Source organism: Balearica regulorum, chromosome 25 (genome assembly GCF_011004875.1).
Source record: "Balearica regulorum gibbericeps isolate bBalReg1 chromosome 25, bBalReg1.pri, whole genome shotgun sequence".
Taxonomy (NCBI): Eukaryota; Metazoa; Chordata; class Aves; order Gruiformes; family Gruidae; genus Balearica; species Balearica regulorum.
In genome coordinates, this window is record NC_046208.1 from 2979910 (window position 1) to 2992514 (window position 12605).

The 12605-nt window shown below is 56.4% G+C and overlaps 1 protein-coding gene across 1 annotated transcript in view; it reads right to left on the reverse strand.

Moving 5' to 3' along the window:
- Positions 1 to 8114, reverse strand: part of RASSF5 (Ras association domain family member 5) — a 34823-nt gene extending 26709 nt beyond the window's left edge. The window contains exon 1 of the mRNA XM_075776057.1: positions 7728 to 8114. Within this exon, the coding sequence (XP_075632172.1) occupies positions 7728 to 8076 (349 nt within the window). The 5' untranslated portion in view covers positions 8077 to 8114. The remainder of the gene's footprint in view (positions 1 to 7727) is intronic.
- Between the last annotated feature and the right edge of the window lie 4491 nt (positions 8115 to 12605).

Below are 12605 nucleotides of genomic sequence, written 5' to 3' on the forward strand. Positions count from 1 at the left end.
GATTTCTGGCCAAAGCTTGTGGTTCCCGCAGCGGTGCTGGGCGACTGCTCTGCCCTGGTGAAAACACCCCCTGCCCCTGGATGCCAGCCCCGGCACGCTCGGAACCGCAGAGCGGTGTTGTTGAGAGGGCAGGCTTCAAACAAGCTACAAAAAAAAAGAAAAATTGTGTGATGTTAAAATGAACCATGAAATTGCAGGAGTTTTACCTTAAAACTCTGCTTCCTGGTTTAAGTATCCTGCCATTCATTTATATAAAAAAAGAAAAAAAAAAAGCGCAAATACAGAAATGCTCCCAACATCAGCAAAGTTCATGAAAACCTTTGAAGCATGACCCAGCTGCCACGGGAAGGCTCAGAGCCAGCCAAGAAAGACAAATACAACGTCATGAGTTTTGAAAGCAACATGAGACCCCGCAGGTGTTTCAGCACTGGAAGTGGATGATGCTGAAAAAAGGAAATTTCTTCCATTTGCCTCTAACTCTGACATCCTTCAGCCAGCTCACACACACCTGTAAACACAGACCACGCGTGAGGTTTAGTTTTGCAAGCTGCGCTGCTTAAGACCGAGCGCTCGGTGCCTCTGCGTCCGCTCAGAGAAGACGTGACGTCACTCGGGGTAACCTCAGGGACGGCCGCAGGATGTGGCCCTGCGACATCACGAGAGATGGCGGGCATCTCCTGCTGCCAGGAGGGGACAGGGCAGGACCCACGGCATCGCCGCCAGCTCCAGCACCCCCAAAGCAAATGCAGGAAAGGGACTTTAGTTTTCCTGCGAAGCACTTTCTGCCACCCCCCGCGGCAAAGATCCGGCCCCGTCTGTGCCTCGTGTCTGCAGCTCCGTTGCTGGTGGTCTCAGCAGTTTTAGGTCTAAATCAGATGGTTTGGGTTTTGTTCGCTTGCGGACGCAGGTGAAACCCAAGGGTGGTTTTCTGCGTGTTCAGAGCAGACAAGACCCCCCCCCGGTGACACCCACCCCTCTGAGAGGTCCCTGCGCCGCTGCAGGCTCTGGAGCACAAAGCCACCTGCCAGGCAGATGCTCTTGAGCCATTATTTACTAAAAAGCAAATTTTCCTTTCTAGTGGCAAGCGGGGCAGCACCGACGCCCCAAGCTGCGCTCTGCCGCTCCAGTGAGAGCGGGACTGCGGGAAGAGCCGGAGCAGAAGTTGAAGCTGCCCGGTGCCACCGGTGCGGTGGCAAAGAGCGTGCCAGCCCCGTGCCAGCCCCGCTGTCTGCTGGGCAGGAGCCCGCCTGGCCGCGCATCGCCAGCGGTGCTCTGCAGCACAGACAGGGCAGCACGGCAGGAATCCCCTAACGCCTAATCAGCAGCAGACAGCCTGCGTGCAGCAGCAAATACATCCAAACTCACGGATTTACACCACCACCTACCTCTCACCAGCAAGACCTCCCTGTTCGGCTTCCTCAGCAGCCGGAGTCCCTCAGACCAAGACTTTGACTTGGGAAAATGCCTGAATATTTTGCGAATTCTCTTTGTTACAAGCCCAAAGCAAGCGGCTGCCCCTGCTTTCCCGTCCGTCATCCTTGCGAGAGGAGATCGATAACTTCCTGGGCACGCGGAGCCAGGCGGGCAGCTCTTCAACGCCGAATGCCGCTGAGATGCAACGTGCATCCGTGCAAGTTACGTCTGCTTCCACGAGAGGCCTTTCCCCCCACGGAGATAAAACACTGACATTGCCCATTTACAATCTGCTGCAATTTGATGGTTCGGTTTTGGTGGGGTTTTTTTTGAGCAATGAGGCAACACGCAGCTCAGAGCTTGTGCATCTCTGGGCTTGCCCTGTTAGCCATGGAAAACTTTCTATTTCTGGGGCTTTTTGCTTGATAAGATAAAACAACCCAACGGAAGAGATTAGAGAGAGAAAGCGCAGGACCCAGCCGTACGCTGGGAGGGCTCTTTCCAATATCCTCTCTCCGCTTTGCTGCTTTTCCCCTGCAGTCTTCTAAAGTTTAAGGAAATAAAAAGTCCTCAATGTTTAATCAAAGGTTAAATTAAAGGAACACACTGAGCTTAACTATATTTATAATAATGATTTAAACTCTGCACATAGTTAGCTGGGTTTTTAGATCAATACTACAGTCCTTTTACAGCATCTATCAGTTACAACCGCACCAGGTATCGAATGATGGGGTGGGACGCAAACAGCAGTTTAACAGCGTGCTTGAGATCTGCCACTTTGTACCCTCTACGCCAGGACTGTCCCCTCTCTGTTCAGGCACCCTCTCACAGACCGACCAGCTTTCCAGCACCCTGACAACACATTCTTGCTTTTATACAGGGAGTAACAAAGATGAAATTTAACTAATCCTAAAAAATCCCACCAAGCAGCATAAGCAATGAGTTAAACACCACAGGGGACTTTATTATTCACCCCTCTGGACAAAGCAGGGAAAGAAAAGGGACAGCCCAAAAACTAACCTGCAAAGAAAGAGCCGGAGCCTTGGCTGGTATCCCTCTCCATAAATCCTTCCCAAGGCACCGGACTGGATTGCAGCGAGAAACGTGACCCTGAAGAGCTGAGCTGCTCCAGGAGCCCCGGCAGTTTGCCGCACGGCTCTGGGCAGGTCACCGTCCCTCCCCACGCCTCCATCTCCCCCGAGGCAGCGAACGCCCTGCCTCGGGGAGCCTCGGCAGACGGGATGCACCCCAGCACCCCACCCCGTCCTCGTCTGACCTCGGCAGCACCCGCCCGGCAAGTGCCATCCCAACCTGCCCGAGTCACCTGGGAGCAGGAGGAGCCTCAGGAATCCGCCTGCACCAGCTAAATAGGACAGAAACGCAAAGTACCGTGGGTCCTATGAACTGCTAGCAATTATTATTTACAGTGGCAAGACCAGAGATACGACAGAGCGTGGGAGGACACGTTGGAAGAAGAGAACGTGAAAAACCACCTTGTCCTGGAGAATGGCAGTGGTGCGAGCAGAGCCTCATACCAGCGAGGCTGGGCTTTCTAAGAACGTCCACGTCTGCTAAAGAATTCATTATCCGAAGCAAACGTCTACTTGTGAACCAGTAATATCAGAACTGTACTTTGCTCTACAAACTAGAAAGAGAAATGGTGTGTGTTTAACCAACTACCTCCTTAAGGAAATAGGTCCTGATTCAGCACAGTACTTAAAACACAGAATTAGCTGCTCCGAGAGATAAGGGTGGCTTCAGACCAGAGGCATAAACCCAGACGCACGCTGAAGTGCTTCACTGAACCAGGTCCACGTCGCAAGATCTACAGAGCAAAATCTGATCTCAGGTACAACTGCATTTGCCACCGAGATCATCAGGCACCGGACATGCTCTGAGGTTTTCCGCGAGGCAGCGCCTCGCAACCACCTTCCTGGCAGGAAAGCATGGAGAGCTTGCAATGAAACACTTCAGCCAACAAAGTCCTATTCTAGTAACGCCGCAGTCATCGGAGCCAAGACCCACCACGCTGAGCGGGGAGGGCATCCAATCCCAGCTGCCAGCGGCTCTGCCGGGGAGACCACAGCTCCCGCAAGAAAACAAACAAACAATTTATGGTCACTCCGTGTGCAATAGATGCATCCGCCTTAACCCACCTGGGCCAACGAAACGACTCCACAGGACTTCATCAACACAACCCAGGAAATACGTGGGCAGGAAATCACGTCCCCAGATGCCAGGATGAGGTGCCACGGCTGCTGCGGAGCCCCGCCAGCACGGACACGGGGCCGGTGCACACCTGGGGTACGCACCCCAGCCAAGCCAGAGGACGGAGCAAGGCGAAGGAGCGGGAACGCTGCTGAGCAATCATTGGGATGGGTCTTACTGCGGGTCTCACAACGGCTGCAGTACCAGAAAGAGGAATTTCCTATCAGCACCTGCACCAGGGTGCAGCAAGGATGAAAAAGTCCCCCAGGAAGAACCGGCATGAAAAGGGAGCAAAGCAGCTGACCCACGCCCAGGTTAGGTTCTTGCATAATTATTCTGCCTCAAGCCACAAGATCCCCGGGCACCAGTGACCAGCCCACCCCACGCAGCACAGAGGGACCCTGCGTCACCAGCATGATGCTGCCAAGAAAAAAATAACGCAACTGCAATCCTGAGTGCACCAACGGAGATACTGAGAGCCAGGGAAGCACTCGAGCCATCGGCCAAAGCCTGACCCATCGCTGCCCTGTCCGCGTGCCGCTCCCACCACTGCCCACCAAACCCTTCCCACCGGGAACTGCAAAGCTCAGCCTGGTTTCTCTGCTGTCCCCACTCCAAAGCGAAATAAAGCACGCTGAAGGCTTTGAAGCTGCATTAGTCACCGTTGCATTCAAATGGCTGTACTCCGCCCCACCAGAACAAACACCCAAAAACCCCACAGCAGAGACGCACCTCTGCAACCTGCCCGTCCAGCCTCCTCCTCCCCAGCTACCGCAGCCTCTTGTGTCAGGAAAAGCTGCCGGCAACAGGACACATTTACGCTCCTACAGTGAGATTTTTTTGGGTTTAATATTGACTCAGGATTTGAAAGGTGCCAGCAGCACAAAGCCACGTACATTAGATAAGAGATATTCCAGACACAGCATATAATGGCACAGCTACTCCGCATGCCCGAGTGCGTTCACTTTGAGAGTGAAAACAAGGCTTTTTAACCAACGCCAGCAGGACCAGCCCGGTGTCAGTCACTGCCGAGCTCCCACCTCCCCATCCCTTCGCGTTGACGCCAACGGGAGCGGCATGCTTGATGCCTGTCACACGCGGGACAGGCCTAGAGGCTCCCAATAAAGGCGGTAAAAAGGCTCCCGATGTCTCAGACACCATCTGGATCAGCCCCAGATGCAGCACCCGCGGGCAGGACTTGAACTAAAACTTCAGTAAGAGCCTGTCCGCCACCTCCAGAGCTGTGAGACTGATTCAGGACACCCTAAACCCACCAGAGGCCCAAGGAAAGCCACCCAAGGGGATCATTTTCCTGATTCTGGGACTTGCCGTGACTCTGCCCCCACCCCTTCCATCCAGACCCCCGGCTGGAAGAGGAACCGCAGCGCACACATCCCACGTTAGCCTGGGAGAGGCGACTCCGCGCCGCTCGCAAAAGGGGAAACGGAGCCGAGGGGATTTCAGCGCATCCCTGATCAGCACAAAAAACACACGGCCAAAACCCCCTGGCTGGGGGGTGAGGGCAGCTGGCCCTTCCCTTTTCCCAGGGCAGACCCAGACCTTCCAGCTCACCACGCTGCAGACAGCGTTTCCCCTCGCACTGGGGCCAGGCACTGTGCCCGCAGCACGGACAGGAAGGGACACGGACCGTTTGGGCAGAGAGGAGGAATAAATACCCCTTTCACATTTGACTAAGGACAACCAGATCTGACGTAAATAAAAACAGACCAGAACCGTACCAACTAAAACCTGAGTATCCTCGGGCTGCAAGTCAAAAGCAAACAAGCAGCAACTCTGCATCAGAAGAAATCTTCACCAAGGGAGGACAGCGCACCCCGTCTGCAGCTCTCGGGCATTTTTAAAAGGATGCACTATTGGGATGACAGGGAATGCAGATGATGTTCCGAGCATTTCCACTGGAGTCCCTCCCCCCACCCAGCCTGGCTGTTTGGGGAATTTTAGAGGCAGAACTACCCCCGCAGTCTGAATAATTCTCCTCTGAAATGAAAAGGGAAATAGAGTTATTTAAGATTTGTTTCAATATAACTGTGGAAAAAAATCCTGCCAGAGGAGAAGTCCCTCAAAACAACTATTTATAGTATTTGCAACACCACAAAATTCTGTGAATTATTACTTTAGATCAGGATTTCAAAGCACACAGCCCAGTACCCCACCTCACACGTGAGCCCCACAACAACCTTGCAGGATGGCCGGTGAACGACAAGAGCCCCGACAAAGTTTGTTTTGCTTCAAATAAACCCACGCTATTTCTTTAGGCACATTCATTCACACAGTTGCCCCGGTGTGCCAGGCACAGCAGAGCTGCCAGCCCCGGGGTACACACCGGCCCCTACGGCATTTTGGGGGAGTTAATCAGGAACGGCAGCCAGAAAGCAAAGGTAAACACCAGCAAAACACATTTACATCACCCTCCCTCAAACAACACCCCATGCAGCAAGTTCACCAGCGCCGGTGTACTCCTGCGTCACGTTGCGCTGGCTGGGTTACATTTAATTAACAGCAGCCAGTGCTAAAACCTTAATGCGATGCAGCAGGGCCATATGGTGTGACTGTCTCTCCCAATTGCCCATCATTTCCAAACGGCACCGGGGGGCACGTGTGAGCCCTGCTCACACCGCGCTATGCAAATCACCGCTAGAAACATTTAATTGATTCATAATCTAAGGAAAGCCAAGCATAAGAACCGTAACAGGCTGAGCGAGGTACTAATTGCCCTGGCGAGGCTGGCGTTACAGCACGTGCCTGGCATAACCCCCCCAAACAAACCAGCAAACGAGCAACGAAGCCTCCTCTGGAGCTGCCAGCTGGGCAGCCAGCCCAGGTGGGACACAGCTCATTCCCTCGCCCCAAATAACCACCAGCACCAACCACCTGCCCTTCCACACCGATGCTGAGGGTACCCTCGCCCCACATGCCCCTCCCTGGGTACGGGCGGTCTCGTGGGCACAAGCCTGGAGTGAGCAGCATTGGCATTAACAGCTTCTGTCAAAAAATCAAGAGGCTCAGCTGACCCCGACCAGCAAATCTTCAAGTCGCTCAAGCCCAAGCGCAGTTCGACAGCTGCATCCGAAAAGACAAGTTTCCACCCAGCCTGCAGCAGGAGATGTACCGACAGACTGAGCTGGAAAGGAGCAGTTTCACCACCAGCATGGCACACGCTACCAAGTTATCTGTCGCACAGGTTGGTTCAAACCTTCTCTGCCCCAACACGCCACAGCCTCCTCATTTCCGCACCCGCACCACCGCAGCTGTAACAGCTACTACAGGTCACACCTCTCTGAGGACCTTGGAAACGCCTCATGGGCCCAAGAGCAGCACCCCAGGGACACGGGGCGCAGAGCGTGTGCCGCTGCACGGCCCCGGCCGGGTCACCTCGGTTGGGCTCTCAGTGCCCCCTCCCACACGATGGAAAGGTTAATCTCTCCCGCAGAACACAAGCACGAACACAGTGTGTGTGTCACACGAGTAACACCCGTGTTACTGAACCTCGCTGGCACCAGCGCTCTCACCCGGAGTTGGGCAAAGCGAGGTAGCTAACAAACTTACTCTTTCTAAAGCAATTTACACCTCACCATAAAGCTTTACAAACACAAATCCTTCCTGCTCGCTGAGGAGATGATGCCCAGCGCTGATACCAACCCCTGCACCACCCTGCCGATTAGCAGATAATCTCCTCTTTCCTGGAAAAGCCTCATTTCCCAAATCCGCCCGGCAGCACCTCGCCACACCCGTCCCCAACGCCCAGCCCCGTCCCCGGGAGCCAGCGGCCCCTTTGCGGGGAGAGCCCGGCCAGGTCCCTTCCTCCAGCCAGCTCCCGGGGCGCAGCACCGCGGGGCACTCCCCAGGGAAGCCCGGTGCGGGTGCGGAGCCCTCCCCGGGGGGGGTGTCTGGGGGCTCAGGGGAGGGAGAGGGTCTGGCGTTGCGGGAGGAAGAGCCCGGGCAGGAGGAAGAGCACGGCTGCGGGGCGGGAGCGGCGGGCAGGGCTGCGGGGCGGGATGAAGCGCCCGGGCAGAGATGCGGGCAGGGCAGGGGTGCGGGAAAGCGAGGCGCAGGCAGGGTGCAGGCAGCGGGCAGGCAGCACTCACAGTCGCAGCGCAGGGCTCGCTCCCGCACCTCCTCTCCGCACAGGTCGCACCAGCCGCGGCGCGGGGGGCGGAAGGCGAAGCGGTGACCGCGGCCGTGCTCCACCGGCTCCCGCGGCGCCGCGAAGATGCTCCGCACGTCGGGCAGCAACCGCGGGGCTCCGCCGCGCCGCCGCAACCGCCGCGCTGCCCTGGCCCCGCCGGGGCTCCCCGGGGACCGGCCGCCCATCGGCTCGGGGGGGACGGCGGGGCTGGCCGGGCGCGGCGCGGAGCCGGGCGGCCGCCGGCGCATGGAGCCGGGAGCGAACGGAGGCAGCGGGCGGGGGCACGGCCCCACGGCCGGGGACGCCATGGGCTCGGAGCGCCGGGCGGGCGTGGGGCAGCGCAGGCGCCTTGGACCGGCCCGGGGGGAGGAGACACGGCGGGGGGGCGGGAGGGGTGAGGACCGGGACCGGCCCTGCGGGGGGACACCTCCCGCCGAGCCACACACCCACCCCCCCCCCACCCCCCGGAGGACCGGCCCTCGGGTCCCCTCCCCGCGGGACCCATCACCGTTGGACCCCCCGTGCGATTCTTCCTCGTGGAAACTCTCCTCCCCGTGGGATTCCCCCTCCCCGCGCCGTGCGATCTCACCGCAGTCCCCTCCCCCGTGGGAATTCCCCCCCACCTCCCCGTGGGCCCTCTCCCCACGGGACACTCTCCCCCCCCCCCCCCCACGGGACCTGGACTGCCTGGGGGGGGAGTGCGTACATCACCCCCCGGTCCTGGTCCCGCGGCGGGGGTGCACAGCCCGCAGCCCAAAGCAGAGCCAGGGGTTTTCTTCCAGCGTCGGCTGCTTGAGCGCAGCCACGTCCCACCCCGTGGCCCGAGCTTTGCCCCCACGGGAGCTGCGAGATCACGTGTGGGGCACGACACTAAACCAGAGTGTTAAAACAGTGTGCGTGGACCAGGCTGTGCGGGAGGCTGCAGTGACAGCAGGGCTCGGGAGCGACGCTAAGGGCGGTGAGCCGAAGCAATTATCTCTCCCAGATGAGGCTCTTGTGGTTGTGGGAAAAGCAAAAGGGAAAATATTATGGCCAAATTTTGAAGTGGCTCCGAGCAGGCTCCAGCGCTGCAGCTCCGAGGACACCCGTGCCTGGCTAGCCAGCTGGCAAATCTCTCCCCTGGGCAAGGGAGGCTTTGGGGGTGGCTGGACCAGGTGCTGCACAGTCCTCTGCCACTCCGACAGTCTGATTACTGAGTGACTCCCTCCTCCTTTGAACGCAAGGGCTGGATATCGCACACGATGCAAAGGTCCCGGCACCCTAACACCCTCCCCACTGGCTGGAAGAGGCAGGAGCTATTGTCCTTTTCCCCTGTGTCTGGATGGAGCCCAGCACACAGAGGGTGACACGGTCACAAGTCATGCAGGACATGAGCCACATGGCAGCTGGCTGGCCTTGCGGTGCCCAGGATTCGGGCTAGCCATCTAACCCAGACCATCCCTTCTCTGCTGCTCTCCGTCATACTGGCTTGAAATACGTAACTCAGACAGGATTGCTCCCAAATTTCTTTGGTTTGTGTGAGAGCAGCCAGGTGAAGAAGCAGCTGTGTGAATCCTGGCTTCTGGGCTCATGGGAAGCTGAATTTGATGTCTCTCATGAATTCCTGAGGACAGGATAAGCCAAGGATATCTAAATCCTTTTCAAGGATTTTAATTTGAAGGATAGATTAAAACACTGGCTCTGAGTTACAAAAGACTAGTGCCATAAGCAGTCACTAATAAGAGCTTCAAACCAAAGGAGCAATAATGCAGCTTGAAAAACTCTCATTTTGTTCTGTGCTAAGTAGCATGATTAATTTTTGGAAGGTCTTTTTCTTCCCCATTCAGGATCCTGATTCACTTTCATGTGTCCTCTGCTTCTGCCTGAGAGCAGCACCAGCTTTATTCCTGGGTAAATTGTTTCCCAAAAAACTTGGTATTTTATCCTGTGTTGTCCCCAGACCATTGAATCATATAAGGAATCACCCGCAAGAAAGCAAAAGACCATCCTGAGGGCAAAGATCCACCTGGTACCTGGCTGGGAACCTGTTAAAGCCATTCTGGACGTTTGCTTTTCCAGTGCCATCCTGGGGCGCAGTTTCAGTCTCGGTTTTGCAGCAGGAGGGGATCCCCTGCCGCTCGTGGAGGGCTGTGGTTTCCCTCACCCCCGAGGAAATCCCCCGTGCCTGGGAGCCGAACGGCCGCAGCGGGAGCGCACGCACAGCCTGACAGCAGCTTGCAGACAACTTCCCCCTGGAGATGCTCCAGCGGATGCTGACATCCCTAGGGAAAGTCCTCCCCGATCCCACAGGACCCTCTGCCCATGGGTCATACGCGTTGGCCCCTTTGCGCTGGCAGCTGACGTGGCCGTGCCAGGGCTGGCCGGGGAAGCTGCAGACCTCAGCTTCTAGCGCAAATAAATGTAGTATCTTTCGTCGACAGAGGAAGCTGTGGCTCACACCTACAGAAGAGATGTGGCAGTCGTCATCCTTCTCAGCTGTCTCTGCAGGTATTCAGGTCTGACAGCATAGGAAGCTCTTTTAGGCCAGGGGTTAAAATATTTTGAGAAAAAAAAAAAACAAACCAACCAACAACTAATTAACATTGGCAGGAAAATTCCTGTTTCATTTGGATTCCAGGAGTCCCTTTTGCAGCTGCTGTGTTCTGGCAGTTTAAGCATGACAAGGGCTATTAGCAAAAACTCTTTTTTTCTTTTTGCCAAGAAATAAATCCCTTTTTGTTGAAGCCAAACATGTTGCAGGTCAAACGCTCAGCTGGTACAAATCAGCGCAGCTCCGCTGAATCCGAGGAAGTGCAGCAGGAGACCCTGCCTGGGCTCCCTGCCCTGTTCTTACAGGGTATGTCAGTGAATTTGAGCTGGATTAAAAATAATGTTCATTATAAAACTAGGAGAATCCTATAAAATAATTTGCAGGAGAAAAGCTTTTAAGTGATGGCTTAGTTCCACCTCTTCTACAGTAAGTCCTTGGGTTTGACAGTCAGGATGTTGGTTTTTACAATTAAAATGAATGGGAACGTTTGGTGCCAAATTCCACTCGGGAAGGTTTCCTGGGCGGGGGGAGCTCCTGGGTGCGCTTGGCCTGTTCTTACAAGAACGCAAAGCCGGGCACAGCCCTGGAGCCGCCACTCCTTGCTCATTTTGCTCCTTTGCTGAGACTCGGGGCAGCGCTCCAGCAAGCTGTTCAGCCCCAGGGATGCGCTATTTTGCCTTAAGTCCCCAAATGTCTCCCAAGAAATATTTGGGGTCGATCCAAGGAGCATCCGTGGCAGGCAGCCCCTCGCCCTGTCCTTGCTGCAGCTCTGCCTTGGGGCACTGTCAGATAACGTGAGTCCTGGCTCCCGGGCGCTGGGGACAACCTCTGGGCAACCAGCACAGCCATGGCAGGCCCAGACTCGGCCGAAGGCTTTTGCTGTAGCTAATGCATGTCACCTCCAGGAAAGGGGCTGGAAAAGGAACTGGAGGGAAGGTGAAGGGCAGAGTCGGGTGTTTCGTTTTCTACAGAGGGACAGGTCCAGGCAGGCACTCGGAGCAGCCCCACTGCTGTTGAGTCAGACGCATTTGCTTGCCCGGATGATGGCTCAACCTCTCCTTCCAGATGCACAGTCGGTCCTTGGGAGGTGCAGTGAGTCCCTCACCCTGGCACTTTGCTGGTGCCGGCGCTGCCGAAGTCCCGGCTCCCCGGTCCCTGCTCCAACCTCCTTTAACCCAGCAGGCAGTCACTGTTTGCACACAGGTAGAAACCAGGCAAACACAGAGGGAAGGGTTTTACGCAGAGGACGGGAATGAATCCAAACATTTCCTAACCCCCCCGGCATGTGCCTCCCACCCTGCAGACCGCAGGGGCAAAGGGACCTGCGCTTCCCACCAGCCATTTGCCACCACCGTCAGCCTCATCAGTGCAGTCCCCTTCCCCAGGGTGAGGGTTGGGGGGGGGGCAGGGGCTCTCCAGGGAGCCCAGGACAGTGATTTATGTGTGTTTGCATTCGTGTGTGCCAGGGAGGGGTGGGAAGAACCGAGGCAATTCTGCCCGTCGGCCTGGCAGGAGCCTCTCAGGTGTAAACACCCATGTCTGAGCCCGGCTGGATGGGGGTTATCGCCCTGCCTGGCTTTGCCTGCAGCCCCGGGGATGTTGCCCCCCTCTGCTGCACTATGGGATGTGGGTTGTGGCATCTGGGTGACAACCCATAAATCACCCTGGGGACAAGCAGGAAGAGGTGGACGGAGGGACGGTGTGTCTGATTCTCCCTACAAAGAGCTCCTTGATACCATCTAATGCTCACACTCCCGAGACGCCAGGCTTCCCGTATCGCTGCTCCGCACGCTGCGGCTGGCAAGCAGCTGACTCAGTCGATAACCAGAGGATTACGGCTCCTTGTAAAACCCAAGGTCAAAAACCAGTAGAAAATTCAGAGCATAACAACCACCCCTAACAAAGGGCTGGGTACAGCCCCAACGCGGACCATCGGGTCCTTCCACAGCTCTCTGTGTGCTTCTGGGAGGGCAATGAGATGGGGGGGTAACGTGTTTCCCATCCATCCTATTTCTCAGGAGCGTAACGGAGTGAAGTCTTGCGCACATCCTTCCCCAGGGCAGCTCCAAACGCTCACAGCCAGCCCCACAGAGCACCCGCTTGGGTCCCTCCTGTCCCCATCCCAGCTCTGCCACCCCGGCTGCTGTCACCTCCACAGGTGAATGCATCCTTTCACCCTGCACCTTAATGGCAGAGGTGACTGCTTAGGATTTATTTTCATCTTTCACCTAAAAAAGAAATATCCCTGCTTTCTCTTGCAGAGCTGCATCTAGAGAGGGCTCATGGGAGCCCTTTTGTCTGAGATTT